The 20,624-nt window shown below is 39.5% G+C and overlaps 1 protein-coding gene across 6 annotated transcripts in view; it reads left to right on the forward strand.

Moving 5' to 3' along the window:
• Positions 1–16,514: 16,514 nt before the first annotated feature.
• TCOF1 (treacle ribosome biogenesis factor 1) overlaps positions 16,515–20,624 on the forward strand; it is a 74,634-nt gene continuing 70,524 nt past the window's right edge. For 4 of the 6 annotated variants that reach the window (XM_031953520.1, XM_031953521.1, XM_031953523.1 and 1 more), the window contains exons 1-2: positions 16,522–16,768; positions 20,101–20,156. In XM_031953520.1, coding sequence (XP_031809380.1) covers positions 16,661–16,768; positions 20,101–20,156 — 164 coding nt within the window. In that variant the 5' untranslated portion in view covers positions 16,522–16,660. Of the gene's footprint in view, positions 16,769–20,100; positions 20,157–20,624 lie in introns of all 6 variants that reach the window. The other 2 variants (XM_031953526.1, XM_031953525.1) reach the window with 2 other exon arrangements.

Here is a 20,624-nt window from a genome sequence, read left to right on the forward strand (position 1 = left end):
ATGTGTAATCACTATATTCTAAATACTTGAGCAAATAAGTATTTAGTCTGGTCATCTATTGGTTACCAGATATTGTGTCTGGACATTCAAGTTTTTTTAAGAAGCCACATCTTGTAGCAGTCCTTGTGGACCGGTCTTTCTATCTCAGACTGTTCTAACTTTTCTTTGTTAGATTTGTTTTTATTTCTAGATTTGGTCAAATTGCAGATATATTGACTTGCTTCTGGGACCTAGATCCAACCTTTGTTTGTCAGCTCGCCACACTACATACCCATTCCCCTTGCGGACTGAGCATCATCCGTAGCATCGTTCCTGTTCAGCTTGAAGAAGCAAATGACAGCTATCGCCCGTGCCCACTTTTCCTGATGTAATTTGGAGTGATGGGGGGGGAGTGGGAAAGTGGTTGCCTTGTTAGAATTTTCACTGTATTACTGTGCTGTGTTTAAGACTTGGAATGGAAATTGTTAAACTTGTATAACTATTGCTGTTATGTTTGAGGGACTTTTAGTCTGTTATGTATATGCATATGTGTATGATTTGTATGTGGGATGGTCATTTGATAATTCCTTTCAAAAAAAAAGGGAGAAGAAATAGGAAATTGGGAAAACTGGTATCTTGCTAGTTCAGATTTAATTGGAAGTTGGGAAAACTGGTATCTTGCTAGTTGAGATTTAGTTGGAAGTCCTTTACTTCTTGCTTAAATTTACTAGACTAGGATTTGCTGGTTGTGCTTTAACTTGGAAATCCCTTATTCTGTTAGAATTGCCCTGGCAGACTCAGTTTTGGGGGATTATTTTTTAGAAACAACCAGAAATTGAATACCTGTCTTGGAACTGGCAGTCTTTCTGAGCTGTTTCTCCACTCCTGTTACCCCAGGTCCTTAATTAGTATTTCAGCGTACTTAAAAGGACCTTGTTGATATCAAGGCCTCTAAAAAGTTTGGGGTTGCCTGCCTTGGTCTAACTGCATAATCTGCTCAGAAATCTGCATTCTAGTAGCAGCCCAGTTTGTTCCTCTGGGCAGGACAGGTGGGGTTACTCCAAGCCTCACCCTCCTTCCCTGGAGCCAGCCCTCTGAATGGGCAACACAATTAATTACCTTGAGCCTGCTGCTCTCCATAAGCAGAGGCCAAGTCATGCACAAACGACCACAGCTGTCCATATGCTCCCCAACTGCAGAGGATCTGACAATTGATTGTCAGAAATAATTGAAATAAGGAACTTTGTGTATTGCTGATTAATTCTGGGGTTATCAGGGAGAGACTTGTCCTTGCATTGGTCTAGCTTTACATAGGGTTGTTCAAATTATAGTGCTAAGGCCTTCTAGAGGAAGGTAATTCAAAGATTTGAATAGTTCCAAGAGAAAAAGGAGGGAATATAATGCCAAAGGTCACTTTTAATGGGGTGACCAGTTCCTCCTTTGTCCTATTTCGTATTCTGCCTTAAGGTCATGACTGTCCCCTCTTAATGGTTGAGATAAAGGTGTTATAGACATTCCTTAATGTCATTAGAATATCAGTAACCTCCATCTATGAGGCTATCCCCACCTAGGTCTCTGCATTATGTCATTGTTCTTGTTATTCCATAAAAGGCTTGCTGTCCCGATACTCGGGGCTAGACTCTTTGAGATGATAGTCTCGTCTAGCCCTGGGATCCATTGGTCCCAGTATTTCTCTCCATTTAATAAACTATTGAATTGGTCTCTAATCTCTGTCTTGCTCAGTTTCTTTTGGCATTACAATACTATATGCCAGGGACTGAGTTAAACTTTGGGGATAGAAAGAAAGGTAAAAGACAGTTCCTGCCTTCGACGAACTCATAATCTAATGGAGAAAACTATGATCAAAGTACAAAGTAGCCATATCCAGGAAAATGGGAAATAATTAACAGAGAGAAGAGACTAGAATTGAGAGATCAAGAATTGAGAGATCAAGACAGGCTCTCCATAGAAAATGGGATTTTAGCAAGGAATTAAAAGAAGCAAGGAAGCTATTAGGCAGAATTGAAGAAAAAGAACATTTCAGGCTTCAGGAAGAACCAGGGAAACTATTCAGAGTCTGAAAATGAGTATCTTAATTAAGGAATAAGCAGGAAGCCATTGTCACTGAATTAAAGAGTAGGTGTTGAGGAGTAAGATATAAGAAGACTGGAAAGCTAGGAGGGGCTAGGTTATGAAGGACTTTGAACAGCAAACAGAGAATTTTGTATTTGAACCTAGAGGTGATGAGGAGACACTGGAGTTTCTTGAGGGTGTGACATGGTCCTATTGATTCTCTTGGGAGGCTGAAAATAGGATTGCTTGGAGGGGGCGGGGGGGGGGGGGGGAGGGGGGAAGTGAGAGCTGGGAAAGGCAGATCCATGAATAGGCACTGAAATAGCTCAGGAGTTAGAAGATGAGAATCTGCACCAGGGTGGTAGCAATGGTAGAGAAGAAAAAAGGGGCATTTTTTCAGAGATGCTGCTAAAGTGAAATCAATAGGCCTTTATTCCAATAGCCTTGCGATAGAAAGTGCCATCTGCAACCAGAGAGAGAACTATATAATCAAAGCATAATATTTTCACCTTTTGTTGTTGTTTGTTTGCTTGATTTTTTTTTTCTTTTTGGTGTCTTTTTTTCCACTTTTGATCTGTTTTTTTTTTTTTTTGCGCAGCATGATGAATATGGAAATATGGTTAGAAGAATTGCACATGCTTAATCTATATTGGATTGCTTGCTCTCTTAGGGAGGGAGGACTGGAAAAAAAATTTGGAACACAAGATTTTGCAAAAATGGATGTTGAAACTATCTTTGCACGTATTAAGGAAAACAAAAATACAATAATAATAATGGAAAAAATCAATAGGCCTTGGCAACAAATTAGATATGGGGATAGAGTGAGGAGTTGAGGATGACACCCAGATTATAAGCCAGTGGACACAATTAAGTCAAAGCAAAGGCATTTACTAAGATAACATAGTCTACTTCACAAAGAGATGACACAACAAGGTAGCCTGCAAATTTCTTTAAAAAAAAACAAGAGGGATAAATTATTAACTTAATTATTCTTTGGTTAACAAGTATTTAATTTTCTCTACCATCCCTGTCTTACTGAAAAAAGAAAAAGGAATAAAACCTTGTGACAAATAGGCATATTCAAGCAAAACAAATGACCGCATTTGCTGTGTCTAAAAACATATTCTGCACCCTGAATTCATTGCCTCTTTGCCAGGAGATAGATGGAATGCTTCCTCAAGGGTTCTCTGCAATTATGGTCAATCATTTCTTTTAACCAGAGTCAATCAAAGTCTTTCAAAGCTGTCCTATAATGTTGTTATTGTAAAGAATAATGTGTACTTCTTTGCACCTCCTTAACATATTAATATCCCATTACCTCTGATACCTATCTCTTGCTTTCTGTAATTAAATCAATTGAGAGGAAAACCAACCCACCCTCCCTTTTTATGTGTCATTATCATCATTATTACAGACATATAAATGAGGCCCAGAGGGTAAATGGCTTATTTACAGTCGTATGGCTAGTCATTAATGACAACTGGAACTTGGTTCCAGATTTTCTGATTCTAAGATCCTTCCTAACAGCGCATCAGCTAACATTTCCTCCATATTAAGAGTACTCTAGGTGTCTAAAGGTAGGAGGCCTTGAAGGCCAAATTTTCTTGCACACAAACCTTTGCATTAGACCAAACCTACTCATAATCTCATTCTTAAGAGCTCTATTTAAGTTTGCCTGACTCCAAACTGCTTCTCCCTCCCCAAACCACATCTTGATGAGCCCTCTTACAACTGAAAATTCTTTTTTTTAAATTATAGCTTTTTATTCACAAGATATATGCCTGGGTAATTTTTCAGCATTGACAATTGCAAGATCTTTTGTTCCAACTTTTTCCCTCCTTCCCTCCAGCCCTCCCCCCCACCCATGGCAGGTTGACCAATACAAGTTAAATATGTTAAAGTATAAGTTAAATACAACATATGTATACATGTCCATACAGTTATTTTGCTGTACAAAAAGAGTCGGACTCTGAAATATTGTACAATTAGCCTGAGAAGGAAATCAAAAATGCAGGCAGGCAAAAATAGAGGGATTGGGAATTCTATGTAGTGGTTCTTAGTCATCTCCCAGAATTCTTTTGCTGGGTGTAGCTGGTTCAATTCATTACTGCTCCATTGGAACTGATTTGTTTCATCTCATTGCTGAAGATAGCCACGTCCATCAGAATTGATCATCATACAGTATTGTTGCTGAAGTGTATAATGATCTTCTGGTCCTGCCCATTTCACTCAGCATCAGTTCGTGTAAGTCTCTTCAGGCCTTTCTGAAATCACCCTGCTGGTCATTTGTTACAAAACAATAATATTCCATAATATTCATATACCACAAGTTATTCAGCCATTCTCCAATTGATGGGCATCCACTCAGTTCCCAACAACTGAGAAATCTTTAGAGACCACATCTAAGTTCTATTCTCTTTCCCCTCCCATGTCTGTTCCTTTTAGCTTTCATCAGGGAATTATTTCTTCTCCTTTCTCCTCTCAACCCCAGCTCTTCTTGCCCAACTTCCCAGTCTAAGCTTTGCAGTTACCATATAGTTTAGGCTTCTCTCCCTCCGTTAGGAACTAGAGATCCAGAGAAAGCCAAGCATACAGTAGAGAGACTGGAAGGGAAAACAGAAGCTATCTAGCTATTGGACAGGCTACAGCTAGGAGGAGTCTCCTTCTCCTAGTTCTGGAAACAGAAGAGAAAATATCATCCACTGGGTTTCCTAAGCCTGGCTGGGACTGGTAGGCTCCTTCCTCCACTCCCCCAACTCCAGACATTCCTGTGGAATGGAATATCCAGTCCTGTCCACCCTCTACCAGCCACTAGAAAGCTTTGCCAGCAACCAACTAGGTGGGGTTGGACTGGGGCTGGAGCTGAAGCCAGGGCTCGGGGCTCAGCTCAGGGTTGAAATGGGACAGGGCATTAATGGAGGATGGAGAGAGAAAAGGGGGTCTTGGCACTATAAAAGGAAGCTAAGATGATGTCTGAAGAGACACAAGCCTGGTCCTGACTCTGGGAGAAAAAAGTCAGGGATATTAGATGGGGCAGATTTGGGCCATTATGATATGATAATCTCTCAGACTCAAATATTGATTTTTCCAGATTCCCCTTATAATCTCATACACTTCCTCATTTCTCCTCTCCTGCCTCTTTTCTTATTTCCTCTCATTTCTCTTCTTTCCTCTTCCTCCTTATCCCATTTCTACTTTTTCCATATTTTTTACCTTTCATTTCACAAGCATTTCTTTTCTCTCCCTCCTAGATCCTCTTCCACCCTCATTCCCCATGTCTGTCTCGGTGTCTCTCTCTGAGCAAGTCTTCCGTTTAACCCCTTCATGTTTACCAAAGCTTCTACAAAGTTATCAGTTCTCAGAGCTGGAAGGAACTTTAGAGATTTTTATTTTACAGAAAAAGAAATGGGTCAAGGAACAGGGGGAAGTCACTTGTTAGTCACTAGGCAGCTAGTTAGTTGCAGAATTCCAGTTCCAGCTTGTATCCAGATCTTTAGGCCAGAGTTCATTCCCTTATCTTATGCTTTCTCACAAAATCACAAAATTTGAATTAGTAAGAACCTCAGGATTGTGCTAGTACAGTCCATATTTAAGTAAGAAGACTCCTACAACACACCCAACCAGTAGTAATGCAGCCATAACATTTGGTTGGGCAACTAGGTAGAAATCTACCAGTGCCCATCTCTTTTAATCTTATTAGGACCAGGGGGATGGAAGTTGGAGATGGGAAGAAGTGGGATGTTTAAAAGATTCAACTACTACTGCTACTATTGTAAATTCCAGAATTCCTGAAGAACTCTTGAAAAGATGGTAGGATGCTTGCTAATGACTTCACATATTATCAGTATCAAATTAGTTGTCTCTTGGGGGGGGGGGAGTTGGCAGGAGGGAGAGAGAATTTGGGACTCAAAATGTTTAAAACATTGTTTAAAAATGTTTACATGTAATTCAAAAATAAATAAATAAAATATATTTTAAGAAAGAAATAAGTGCTTGTTTACTGACAAGTTTCATTTCACTTTTGATTTAATTTAGTAAATGAACACTGATTTATCTATATGACTGTTCCTGTGAGGTCACTTGAAATTAAGAATATTAGAATCTCAGTGGGATGGGGGTGAATGTAAGCCAAATAAATTCTGGATTGTTGCTGGAGACTGGAATGAACTTGAACTGCGACACAGAGAAAAAAGGTAAGTCTTTTCAATGCATGTACAGGAGGTACTGGGGAAAAAAAAAAAACCAACTCCACAAAACCTGAGATCTGGAGTTCACCACTCCTACTAGTATAATTACTGCCTTACATATTTTAAAATCTTAGATATCCATCTGTAGCTGAGAACTTGGAGCACCACTTGGTGGCTAAATGAAGATATAGCATCCTTGGTAGCTACAAAACTACCACCCAAGAAAAACAAAAACTCTCCAGTAAAATAAAGGGTGCCTCCTTCCCCTTCAACTAATCTTTGCTTGAAAACAGTAAGGTGAAATCCATTACTTTCTGAGGCATTAAATAAAATTGCTTTTTAAAAGTACTTATTGGCAGCTAAGTGACACAGTGGATAGAATGGTGGACCAGGAGTGAAGAAGACTCCACTTCCCGAGTTCAAATCTGGCTTCAGACACTAAGCAAGTCACTTAACCCTGTTTGCCTCAGTTTCCTCATCTGTAAAATGAGATGGAGAAGGTAATGGAAAATTACTTCAGTATCTTTGCCAAAAAAAAAAACAAACCTGAAAGAGGTCATAGGGAGTCAGACATGATTAAAAACAACCAAACCATGACCAAAAAAAAAAAAATGCTTATGAGAAATTTCATGGGAGTAATATTGATTAACTTTGGGAAGAAGTGGCAAAGAAGACATTTTGGAGTAAGTGAATCTATAGCAAAGTCCAGATACTCCCTTTTTGGGGATCAAAAAATCATAGCCTTGTTGTTCTGTTCTGGCCTTTGAGAAGCTTTTCCCAGTGCCCTTGACTGAACAATTTGAACTCTGAGATCTGTTCTACTTCAATATGATAAGATTTTTTTTTTTTTGCTCATGCCCTCCAGGTAGGTTTAAACCTCAGGATGCCAATGTTTGTCTTACTTTGAATCTGGCCTATGACCCCTAGTTTGACCTAAAACTCTGGATTAGGAACAGAGATGAGAGTGGTTCAATCTCAGAATAAATCAGGAACCCTGCCTGAATCATATGGACTATTCAAAATATAACATTTTTTGAAAGAGGGATATTAGCAAGATTAGTCAAATCTGAACAGCAGAAAAAATATTTTCTTTTTTGTTGTTTATGATAGAAATTATTTCCCCTCCAGTTACATGTCAAGAAACATTTTAGCATTCATTTTTACAAGATTTTGAGTTCTAAATTTTTTTTTCCCTCCCCTGCCTTTTCTTGAAGATGGTAGGCAGTTTGATACAGTTTATATATGAGCTAATATGTAAAACATATTTCCATACTGGTCACAGTCATAAAAGAAGAAACATCAAAAGGAAAAAACACAAGAAAAATTAAAGTGAAGAAAACATGCTTTGATCACATTCCAAGTCCATCAGTTCTTTTAACGATTATGAAAAGCATTTTCCTTTGAGAGTTCTTATCTTGCTTACTTGTGTTGCTGAGAAGAGTTGAGTCCATCGATCATCACCCAATGTTGCTGATACTAGATACAGTGTCTTCCTAGTTCTGCTCATTTTATTTTGCATCAGTTCATACAAGTCTTTCCAGATTTTTTTCTGAAATCTGTCTATTCATCATTTCTTATTATATAATAGTATTCTACTACATTCATATACCACCAAACCCTAGTAGTCCTTAAAATATAAATCTGCTAAAATCAGTGAACTGACTGGAAGGGATTAGCTTTGCAGAGTGTTAACCATCACCCTATACCCAAGGGGAAGAGAAGAGAAGGATTTTCTCATGCTTCCCACCCTCATTGGCCATAGAATCTTCCAGCAGAAATATTCACCCAATAGGGTGACTAAATATAGTCAGAGTACAAAGTTGTGGCTGTTCATCCTTCCTTCTTGAAAAAGACCAATAACATAATGGCGGTGATATTTTGACTTGCTAATGAATTGGATTTAAGTGAAGCAGAGCTGTGCAAAGTCAGCCTCACTATCTCTTCCAGTTGTAGGAGAAAATATGCCAGATAACACATAATGAAGGAGTTCTTCCATTGGAAGTGAGATAATTGAGCTCAACCAAGAGAGTCCTGGATCTCTCCCAAAGGGAATATCTGCAGCCTCCACTGTAGCAATCTGAGCTTAGGGACACAATGGAGACTGCTGGTTCCTCTTATGCCTTCACCGAGTCTTTTCCTTCAGCATCTGTAAGTGGAATTGGCTTCCTTCATCTCCCCTGGAATCCAGTATCATCCTGTAGTATTCAAAGCAATTCCAAGCCTGCTGAAGATCTGAAGAAAATTGGAGCCTACTCTCTCCAACTCTGTTAAAGTCCAGTAGCAAGACAAAAGTCAAGATGACTGGGAAAAATAGCTTCAAGAAGATAACAGAAAAGACTATGGATAGAACTTGTTTTCATTTTCCCTTCTTAACCTTTCTAATGGTATTTCCCCTTCAATAAACCTGACTAACTTTATTTTATCTCTAACTCCTATCTCATACTGTATTCTGTCTTTGGTGTTCTGCCTTTTCTTGCACTCAAGAAAGAACTTGCTCCGGAAATCAACTCTAACATTGGAGGGGGGCCCCTGATGGAGCCCAGTTGGATGGATGACCCACAGCTGCAAACTTTCTGGATCAATGCCATAGAAAAAGTCAGAAGGCACACAGCCTCCTAGAATAGGATACATTCTTTGAGGAACAGCGTACATACAATCTGTAATGTCATCACAGAGATCAGGAACATTCAGACCATGAAAGCCATCCTAGATTTATTTTTTTGGCTCCACCTGAGCAAATGGGAGAACTAGATGCAACAGCTATTCCCAGATGGGCTCATATGAAGCCCACATCCTGTGAAGGCTTGTCTCCCACATGTAGCTGCAAGTGTAACTCAAAAGGAGGCAGAATCTTTTCTTTAACCTTTTCTCCCCACTTCTCACCTTTTGCCAAGAGAAGATTTAATTCCTACTAGGAGAGGAAACAGAAAGTTGAAGCTAGAAAGTCACTCTACTCTCCTTAAAGAGAAAAGGTACCAGCCTGAGGTATGTCTATCTGCTCCCTTATATATTATTGGTTTAGAGAATGATATTCAATTTTTAATCATTTTTTCAACATTGTGGGGAACCAAGACCCCAAGTTTTAGATCTGAGATTTAGCTCCTTTTCCTTTAACTACCAATTCTACAATGAACACATATGGCAGTTATCAAAGAAAACCCATTTATCCAAATCACAGAAATTGGAGAAGCCATTTGTAGGAGAAAATATGCCAGATAACACATAATGAAAGAGTTCTTCCATTGGAAGTGAGATAATTGAGCTCAACCAAGAGAGTCCTGGATCTCTCCCAAAGGGAATATCCGCAGCCTCCACTGTAGCAATCTGGGCTTAGGGACAAAATGGAGACTGCTGGTTCATCTTATGCCTTCACTGAATCTTTTCCTTCAGCATCTGTAAGTGGAATTGGCTTCCTTCATCTCCCCTGGAATCCAGTATCATCCTGTAGTATTCAAAGCAATTCCAAGCCTGCTGAAGATCTGAAGAAAATTGGAGCCTACTCTCTCCAACTCTGCTCACGCCATGTAGAGTAGAGCATTCATAAGGAAAGAGTCCAATGCCAATAGACTTTGGGACTAGAATTACAAGTTCATAATTTCTATTCATCTGAGTCCTTAAAAAAGCAGGTATAAACTATAGGCTTTCCTAAATGAGATCTGGTAGATCTCAGACACATTTCATTGGTAGGTCAGACAAGTTTCATTCAGCTAGTAGGGGCTTTAGGGACAGCTTCTCATCCCACTAATCAGAGAAGCTCCTTATTGTTCATTCATTTCAGTTATGTCTAACTCTTCATGACCCCAATTGAAGTTTTCTTGGCAAAGATACTGATTTGCCCTTTTCTTTTCCAGTTGACTTTACAGATGAGGAAACTGAGCCAAAAAGGGTCAAATGACTTGCCCAGGGTGACACAGCTAGAAAATGTCTGAGACTGGATTTGAATTCAAGTCTTTCTTATTCCAAGCCTGACACACTATTCACTGCATGACCTAGCTTCTCTAGGCTTAAGTACTCAAAAGAAACCACTAATATTATGCTTCACAGATTAGCTACCTATTCCCCAGGTGTTGCCTTCAGCATAAATCAGTATCAGTCTCCAAAACTAGAATTGAACACCAGATCCAGAGCGCCCTTCCTTCCCTGTTCTCCCGATACCTGGTCTTGCCGGATTCAGATTAAAATCCTATTAAAAACCATTGGGGTGGCACAGCTAGTTGGTGCAAAGGATACAGCACCAGCCCTACAGTCAGGAGGACCTGAGTTCAAATCTGGTCTCAGACACTTAATACTTCCTAGCTGTGTGACCCTGGGCAAGTTACTTAACCTCAATAAAAATTCCAAATAAATAAAAAGCCTTTGAGGTTTATCAGTTCCAGTACTCTCTTCTACTGAGACTCCCAGCAAGACCTAACCTGTTTTCATTCTACTTTACTGTCCCCTTTGATTGTTAGGTATTTCACTTCAATAAATCTAACTTTATTTTCTTTCTACTAAAATTCCTGTCTCATACTGTCTTCTGCCTTTTGGTGCTTCCTTGTACTGTTCCCGAGAATCCTGATTCTAAATTCATTAAGATACTTACCCAGCAGAATAACACAAAGACTCCACAAGAAGAGAAAACATGTTGGGGTGCAGCAGTACTACCGGTGTGGAATGCCTTGGCTATATGTATTCCCTCCGTGTTTTGCAGTTACTATTATGACTATCCAACCATAATAAATGCCTCTGCTTTGAAATAATTGTGGCTAGTGGCAGACTATTAATGGTAAAGCCAGTGGTGGGGACTCGTGGACTAGTTTTGGGAGCTCTTTTTTGAGGTACCACACATCATAAAAGGGAGGCTTCTGTAATGAATTCATAAGCTCAAAATGTTTTCAAATCAAGGGACCTAACAAGGGAGAGGATGGGACCTTTTATGAGAAAAGATCCTAACCAAAGTATGTTAGTTGTGTGTGTCAGATTATCAAAGTATGTCATATTATAGCAGAGGTCAAGTTGATGGGAGATAGCCTTGGAAATTAACTTCTGGAAATAGTAACTGTGGCACTGATACAGGGTAGCTTAGTCTGTACAAGATAATTTTGTTAAAACAAGAAATTCTGTGATGTTAGTTTGTTCCTGTATAAAGAGGAGATAGAAGGAGATAACATTCCTTACTGGGGCCCATTTAAAAACTGGATTTCAGCCAGGGATATAGTAATCTGCTGATGTCTATTCACTCCATCACTCACTCTTCCCATAAATGCTATATGTATTTGTGAGCAAGTATAAGCAAGGCTCATTGTAGTATTGTGGTTTGTTTGTTTTCTTACTTTTATATAGAAAGCCATTTCAGAGGCAAATATGTATCACAGTGGATAGAATGCTAGATCTGGAGTAAAGAATACCTGAGTTAAAATCCAGCCTCACAGCCCTCTTTGTAGTGGCTAGAAACTGGAAACTGAGTGGATGCCCATCAGTTGGAAAATGGCTGAATAAATTGTGGTATCTGAATATTATGGAATATTATTGTTCGGTAAGAAATGACCAACAGGATGATTTCAGAAAGGCCTGGAGAGACTTACACGAACTGATGCTGAGTGAAATGAGCAGGACCAGGAGATCATTATATACTTCAACAACAATACTATATGATGACCAGTTCTGATGGACCTGGCCATCCTCAGCAATGAGATCAACCAAATCATTTCCAATGGAGCAGTAATAAACTGAACCAGCTACGCCCAGAGAAAGAACTCTGGGAGATGACTAAAAACCATTACACTGAATTCCCAATCCCTATATTTATGCACACCTGCATTTTTGATTTCCTTCACAAGCTAATTGTACAATATTTCAGAGTCTGATTCTTTTTGTACAGCAAAATAATGGTTTGGTCATGTATACTTATTGTGTATCTAATTTATATATTAATTTATTTAACATCTACTGGTCATCCTGCCATCTGGGGGAGGGGGTGGGGGGGGGGTAAGAGGTGAAAAATTGGAACAAGAGGTTTGGCAATTGTTAATGCTGTAAAGTTACCCATACATATAACCTGTAAATAAAAAGCTATTAAATAAAAAAAAAAAATAAAATCCAGCCTCAGACATTGATTAGCTGTGAGACTCAGGTAAGTCACTCAGTTTTTTTATCTGCCATTTTTCTTCAACTACAGAGACAATAATAGCACCTGCCTTCCAGGGTTGTACAGATCAAATGAGCTAATATTTGTAAAGTGTTTAGCATAATACCTGGCACATAATAGACAATTAATTAATTCTTGTCTTCTACCTTCCCTTCCATTTCAATGTTTGGTTTGAGCTGATTACATCTACTGGTTGACTATTAAAGATAAATAAGCCAATGGGAGCTCATGAACCACAAAGCACAGAGAATGTTGAACCTGGAGAGTTATTTGCAATGTATGTGTGGAAATTGAAGAGAGTATATATAGCTCCATAGGGAATAAATACTAAGACAAAACATTCACTGAGCACTTACTATGCTAAATTCTGGAAATACAAATAAAAGCAAAATCAGGGAATCTCTCTGAGGAATAGGGCTGTAATGTGTGTGTGTGTGTGTGTGTGTGTGTGTGTGTGTGTGTGTGTTCCTGGTACTTAAGCCCAGAGCTTGGTAGTAGTAAATAGTAAATGTTTATTAATTCTGATATTCTAATGAAGGAAGATAACACATTAAAAGAATCTGAAAGGGCAGCTAGGTGATGCAATGGATAGTGCATCAGCCCTGAAGTCAGGAGGACCAGAGTTCAAATTTGACCTCAGACACTTAACACTTCCTAGCTTCCATGGGCAAGTCACTAAACCCCAATTGCCTCAGGAAAAAAAAAATCTGAAAAGAATAGAGAGGGAAGAGAGAGGGAGAGGATGATTAAGGTCCACAAGGAGTCCTGGGAATTATGGGCTGAACTAGGTTTATTTATTTATTTATTTAATAGCCTTTTATTTACAGGATATATGCATGGGTAACTTTACAGCATTAACAATTGCCAAACCTCTTGTTCCAATTTTTCACCTCTTACCCCCCCACCCCCTCCCCTAGATGGCAGGATGACCAGTAGATGCTGAACTAGGTTTAAATGGAAATTGGAAGAGAAAAGGAGATTCAAGATTTAAGGAGTAAAAGTGGATGTTAGTGAGTAGTAGTTCTGAACCCTGAGGTGTGAGGAGAAAATGAAAATCTAAAACAATATGACAAATTATATATTATTATATTCCTAGTTTTAGATTAGTCTAGATCAACCCCCAGCTGAAACACTGGGAATTATGTCATCCATTCTTCTGTCATATCCAACTCTTTGTGACCCCATAGACCATAGCATGCCAGTCCTTTCTATCTTTTACCATCTCCTAAAGTCTGTCCATGCTAATGTTCATTGCTTCCATGGCACTATCTATCCCATCTCATCCTTTACTATACCCTTCTCCTTTTGCCTTCAATTTTTCTCAATTTTTTTCCCAATGGGTTGTGTCTTCTCATTGTGTAGCCAAAGTATTTAAACTTCAGTTTCAGTATTTGACCTTCCAGTGAATAATCTGAATTTATTTTTTTACTATGGACAACTAGGTGGTGACATGGATAGAGTGAAGACTTAAGTTCAAATCTAGTCTCAGACACTTACTAATTATGAAATCCTGAGCAAGTCACTTAATCCTGTTTGCCTTAGTTTCCTCATATGTAAAATGACTTGGAGAAGGAAATGGCAGTCACTCCAGTAGCTTTGCTAAGAAAATCCCAAATGGGGTCATGAAGGTTAGAAAAAATCGAAATGATTGAACAAGAGTGAAAGATATCATTAAGAACTCAATCTCGTCTAGTATTCTAGGACCTAATGTAGTGCTAATATAATATTCTAGGACATAACAATATCATCCACAAACAGTATTAGCATCTTATTTATTAAAAACCCTAATTATTTGAACAATCTATATTTATGTATCTGGTTTATAAGCTCTTCATTTATAAACTACTGATGCAACACATGTTCTTCCAGCAATAATGGCCCCCAATTGCTCTACAAAAGATACTCCATCTCTCTTTCTGACCATTTTCTCTGGCTGTCCTCCCTCCCTAGAGGGAGTGTCCTCAACTCCACGAATTGACTGCCCTAACTTCCTTTAAATTCCAATGAAAATCCTTTCTTCTCCAGGAAACAGTTCAATTTTAAGCTTGAATAAGCTTACAAAAATTAATTATCAAAATATATTCCTATTTTGAGGTTTAAGGGACACCCCCAGATCAGTATCATGAAATGTTGAAAAAATTTGCAGGCTCAAACTCATCTCCAAGTCAAAGGGCCAATTAAAGTGGGCTAAATTCTAAAAGAAGTTAGCAAAGAGCCAGGAACAAGAAAGCAAATTTATAGGGAAAAGAGAAACAGTAAGACACTGACATGCTAATTTTGTAATTTAGAGGTGGAATTGAGGAGTGGTCTGGTTCTGACTTTGTGCACAAGTGCAGTATTCATAGTTCCCTGGGCAGAGTTCACAGGGGGAACCTTCTGAAGGTGTGTTTTTAGGCTTGGAATGTCACTAGGTTAAGTGGCAGACATCCAGTTTTGTTTTGTACTTCATTACTGATGCTCTTTCATCTCAAAATCCTGTTTCACTGACCAACAGTCATTTAACAACTTTTGGACTCAGCATCCTGACCATATAAAGTAAACCAAACTAAGATAGTCTCAAGGAAGAAATCCATCATTCCTAATTATGCCATTCTCATGGCCAGGTAACCTTAGGTTTATTCCTAAGGGCTGTACTATATCACCTACATGCCAGCACTACCTAGAAGATATCTGGATCAAAAGTAACAAAATTATAAAGGTCCAGCAGGACACAGAGTGAAGACAGTAGAGAGGACATTCCCCAACCTATCCTTTCACAGAGTTGGGGATCCGCAGGTGTTAAACACTGTACACATTCTCAGAGTTTTGCAATGTATTGATCAATTGTGTAGATTTTTTTCTCTTAAAAAATACTATTTATTGTAGTAGATAGCTGGGGGAGAGGGGAGAAGGATCTCTGGGACAACGGTGACAAAGTAGAAACTTTAGATGTTAATAAAACATTGATTGATATTGATTGATTGAATTGATTGATTAAAATATTGATTGATTTTCAATCAATAAACTTTATTAAGCTCCTAGTGCCAGCCAATTAATAAACATGTAGTAAGCGACTTTTAAGTGCCAGTCACCATGCTAAATAATAGGGATACAAAAATAGGCAAAAGACAGTCTCTCCCTCAAGGAGAGTGCAGTCTATTTGTGGGGAAAATCGTGACATTCTACACAGAGTGCCACGGCCAACAGTCTCCGGCCAGGCTGAGCACCGCCCCCATTTCTCTCGGGCCTAGCGAGGAGCTCTGAGCCGCTGTTCAGGGGCCTCGAAAGAGGCCATTATTGCTGGAAGAATATGTGTTGCATCAGTAGTTTATAAATGAAGAGCTTATAAACCAGATACATAAATATAGATTGTTCAAATAATTAGGGTTTTTAATAAATAAGATGCTAATACTGTTTGTGGATGATATTGTTATGTCCTAGAATATTATATTAGCACTACATTAGGTCCTAGAATACTAGACGAGATTGAGTTCTTAATGATATCTTTCACTCTTGTTCAATCATCACTATTTGATGATTTCTGAGATGTAAATGCTCACAATCAATATTTAATAGTCTCAAACCTAATCTAACTCCAGTATACTTCTGCCTGAAAGTGTCTCATTTTGTTCCAATATCAAACTTAAATCATGATGGAACCATCCTAAATCAGAACCTCATCATAATGAGTAAATTTCATCTTCCAGAAGAGAAAGTTGATGCCCTGTTTTGTCCACAGTCACGAAGGCAGAATTTGAATCAGTGTTTTGTAGTTGTGGGCTACTTTGTTATCACGCTCCTCTGAAGGATTTATGAAAAATCCTATCCATACCCATAGAAATAACTGATTGTGTCTGAATACAGAGTGAACAATTTCTTTAAGCTTTATTTTCCTTGGGGGTCTTTGTTTCTTTGGCGGAGGGGACATCTGTTTTCTTTCACAACATGAAAATGTTTCTTATAACTTCACGTGTGCTTGTTTAACGGGGGTTGGGGATGGGGATAAGGAAGAGAATCTGGAACTCAACGTTATAAAACAAATGTAAAAATTATTTTTAAAAATAACTGGGGAAAAGGAAAAATATTAAAAAAAATGTTGTCATGAAAGAAACTACATTTCCCAGCACATCCCGAGGCCGGGGGAAAAACCTCTCAGGAAGTCGGAAATAGTAGAAAGAGGTCTAAGGGCGAAGGGGCGGAAACTAAGAGGACAAGTTGTGCGCGCGAGCCTGCCGGAGCCGGCCTGCCGAGCCTTGCTTGGGTCCTCGCGCGCTCGGGACCCGGCAGCCCCCGGCGCTGCCCAGTCCCCGGAGACATGACCGAAGCGCGCAAGCGGAGGGAGCTGCTCCCGCTCATCCACCACCACCTGGTGCAGGCGGGCTATGTGAGGGCGGCGCGGGAGCTGAAGCTGCAGAGCGGCCAGGTAAGGGGCTGAGGCGCCGAGGGGGGCGGGTCCGGTGCCGTCCGACCCCCCGCGGTGGCGCCGGGAGCGAGCGAGCCCGTAAGGAAGGGAGCAGCGTCCCGCAGGCTGTCCCCGGCGTTTGTCCGCGGCGCGCGCGTGCTGGCGGGCCATGGTGCTCTCCGCGGTCTGTCCTGCCTTCGGATCCTGCGGGACGGCTCGCTGAGCGGCGGGCGGAGGAGGAGGAGGGCACGGGAGAAGCCCAGCCGCAGCCCTTTAACTTGCTGTAGTTTCCGCGCTGTGCGCACTTGGGCAAGAGCGGAAGTTTGTATCCTCTAGGGATGTAACGGGGTTCGTGCTGTCTCTCTAGCAGACACGTGCTGCTAGACCCCCCCTTCGCTTCCGACTTCGCTAGGAAGGCTCTAGTTCTGGCTAAGAGGCGGCAAAGTGAATGAAGCTCCGGCTGGGAGACGGACGCCTCACTTCCAGTCCCAGCGCTACTCCCTACCTGTGTATGCCTGTGGCTGAGTCAATTAACTTCCTTTGACTCTGTTTCTTACCCGTAATATGGAAGGAGTTAGACTAGATTACCTCCAAGCGCCCTCCAGCAGAATCCAAGAGTCTGTGTCCTGAACATTCTTCCATTTCCGATGGCAGAGACATGTCGCAAGGGAAGGATGTTCTTCGGTGACTTCCCTGGGTTTACTCCACAGAGTTGTGGGATTGGTTCTAGTTTGTGGTCAATTAATTACAAGTGTAACCTTCAAGACTTCCTTTCTTGGGCTGTCACATACATGAAAGGAAAGTTTAGATTGTAACGCTCCTGTAGTTAGGGCCCTGTTTCCTTTGTACATCCTCATTCTTCCCTCAGCCGGTTTCTAAGTCTTTGGAATCATCATCTTTTTGGGTGTCTTAGCCAGAAAGGTAATGTTAACCTAATTTATTGTCTTGATCTCCAAACTATGGATAGCTGAGGGCCGTACAAAATTGCAGTAGGTTTTAGAGATTAAGTAGCAGTTTATCTCTTTCAGAGTGAAGAATATTTGCAAACTGAAAGTTTTTCTGGGTAGGAGATCTCCTGTTGCAGGAAAAGCAGAGGTTTTATACACACAATAAAATAGGAAGGGAGAGGGAAAGTGGATTATAATATAATCAGTTTCAGGGCCTGAGTGGTTTCCCATGACAAACCCACAAATCCAGGACAATATGAGTGTTTTTCAGTCCTATAGGAATACTTTATAAGTGGTTGTTTCATATTATGGGAGCTGTTACTTGGTGGGGAGACAGGAACAATTTCTATAATCTTTGAATTACTTCATTTAACATACACAGGAGAACATTGTCAAGATAGAGTCTTATCTGTCTTTATATATATTTATAATAGTCTTTATCTGTCAATAAAAAGTTATAAAAATTAATTAATTAATTAAAAAATTAAAAAAAAAAAAAGAATAGACTGATCATTTCAAGCTACATTGTAAGACTGTGACTCCCAGGCCAAAAGAAGCAGTTCTGAGAAATCGAAATTATTAGGATATTCATTACACACATCATCTTGTGATTATAAAAACATAATAATATTTCCTCAGTAGAGAGGAATCTTAGGGGGAATATTGAATCTTAATCTTAGGGGAAAACTGAACTCCAGAGAAAGGGAGCAGATATGATACTAGAATCCAGGTCTCTTCACAATACTTTATAGGCATTGTCTTTTTTGATGATCTAAATACCCTTGTGAGGTAGTTTTTGCAGGTATTAGTCCCATTTCTCAGACGGGGAAATCATGATTTATACAAATTGTGACTTACCCATGATCCTCCAACTATCAGACATCCAACTATACCCAGTTCTTCCTGACTCCTTTGTCCATCGTGGTACCTACTACTTCATACTGTCAAAATCCTTTATTAGTATTGGACTTCATTCTGAATTTTTTTCCTTGGAAAGAACTCTCTAGTTAGCCAAATCTCCCCTCCCCCCAGTACCCCTTGTCTTCTCTGTCCATCCCCTTAGGGACATTCCTTTTTCCCCAGTTACTTTGTATCTACTCTGCTTGTACTTTGTATTTACTTAGCAGTGTTGTTCACTTCCCTATCCCACCAAAAAAGAGTAAATTCCTCTAAGGGAGAGCAGTTTTTTTTTCTTTCTCTTTTCCTTTTGACTTTTCCTGCCTTGCCCCACCTTACTTAGTAAGAGAATGGGGAGCCAAGGAGACAATCTTGGCTTTGTTTTCTCTTGAAGTACATGCTAAGTCAGTTATACATTTTCTTTCTTGTCTGTTCTTGGGAGATTGGATTGGATGGTTATAGGGATGAAGTGTGTTGGGGAGAGGGAGTTGGTGTCCTAGATGCTTGAGCTTTGCTTTATCTAGTGAAACTAGAGTGAACTTTGTCTCATGAAAAATCGGGAATGGAAAGAAAATTGGCTGTTAATCTCCAGACTCCAGTTTTCTAAACCTATGCCAGGTATTGTTCTTCTCATCATTTAGGGTTGGAACTGATAGGAAGAAAAGGATTTTCCAGACATACTGTTGGATACCTCTTATCTCAGAAGTGTCAGAAGACCAGAGACTTCCTGGTCAGTCAGGAAGTCTGGAAGTCAAGTTCAAATTACACTTCTGAAACTTAGTAGCTTTGTGACTGGTCAAGGAATGAATTCTTCCCTAAGCTTTAGTTTCTCTATAAAAGGGAACAATACAATGATTCCATAACTCTATTTCACAGGGTTCCTATAGATTCAAATGAAATCATATGTATCATTTTGAAGCACTATATAAACATCAGTTTTTGTTTTTATTTATCTTATGAGTAATCTGAAAATATTTTCATTCTTCCTCCTGCTTTGGTTTCAAGAAAGTGATACGTAGTGTCCATGGACTTTGTTTGCTTTTTTACTTACCTGTTATGTAGCAGGTCCTATTTTCCCCAACAAGGTTGCGCCATTTAGAATCTTAGAGGCTAAAATCTATTCAAGCTCAGCCATTTTATCCAATTTTACTACTTTTCTATTTACATTTTTAGGCAGCCTCAAATTGGAAGAATCTCAGATTGAAAAAAATTATAGAGTCCATCAAGTCTTATCCCCAGATATTAGTTATAATTATGCGTTAGTTGTAAGATGTGGATAGGTCTTTCCTAAAAATATCTTGCCTTTTCAGCTTACATTTCCTCAATAATACTTAAATATATATATTTAGCTCAAATCCCTCAGTGTAAAAAGTTGGTTGCTTTTCTCCTTCAGGTATTAAAGCAGTAATGAATCCAAGGAAGCAACCATTTCCTTTTTTTTTTTCCCTAGTTTTGTTGTGGCCTTTCTGATTACATGCAATTAATACTTTCTCTTCTATTCCTTCACAGAAAACTTTCCCAGAGCAATCAGTGACCCTTCTGGACATCTATACCCACTGGCAACAGTAAGTCTGCACTTTGGCGCATCCAATTTGGGCTAAGAAGAAGATAGAAGGATATCAGGTCTAGAACATAACTCCTCTGGAAACCATATGATGACGGCCTTGAGTACGATAGCTTGGTATTAGTGTTTGGTAGGTTGTAGGGACCCCCATAGGAAATAAGAGAGAGGGCAGATATGCTTACATATTGGTACTGTTGGGTGGGGATGCAGGAGTTAGGATGGGATGGATGTATGATCTATGGGATCAGGTCAAGAGGATGAATATAAACCTAGAGTTTTCAGTCAGCTTGAACTTAGCTTGATCTTCATAGAAGTTGCAGAGAGTTGATCTAAGAACAAGGAAAGAACATTTCACAGTTAAATGATAAGAGAAGGGCTCTTTATCTGAAATTTTGTTTTTGTGGTCTTTGTTGGCTGTGGTAGAAAAGAATCTTAAATTGGTTTGGTTGTATTCTCTGTGAATTATGGG

Source organism: Sarcophilus harrisii, chromosome 2 (assembly GCF_902635505.1).
Source record: "Sarcophilus harrisii chromosome 2, mSarHar1.11, whole genome shotgun sequence".
Classification (NCBI taxonomy): domain Eukaryota; kingdom Metazoa; phylum Chordata; class Mammalia; order Dasyuromorphia; family Dasyuridae; genus Sarcophilus; species Sarcophilus harrisii.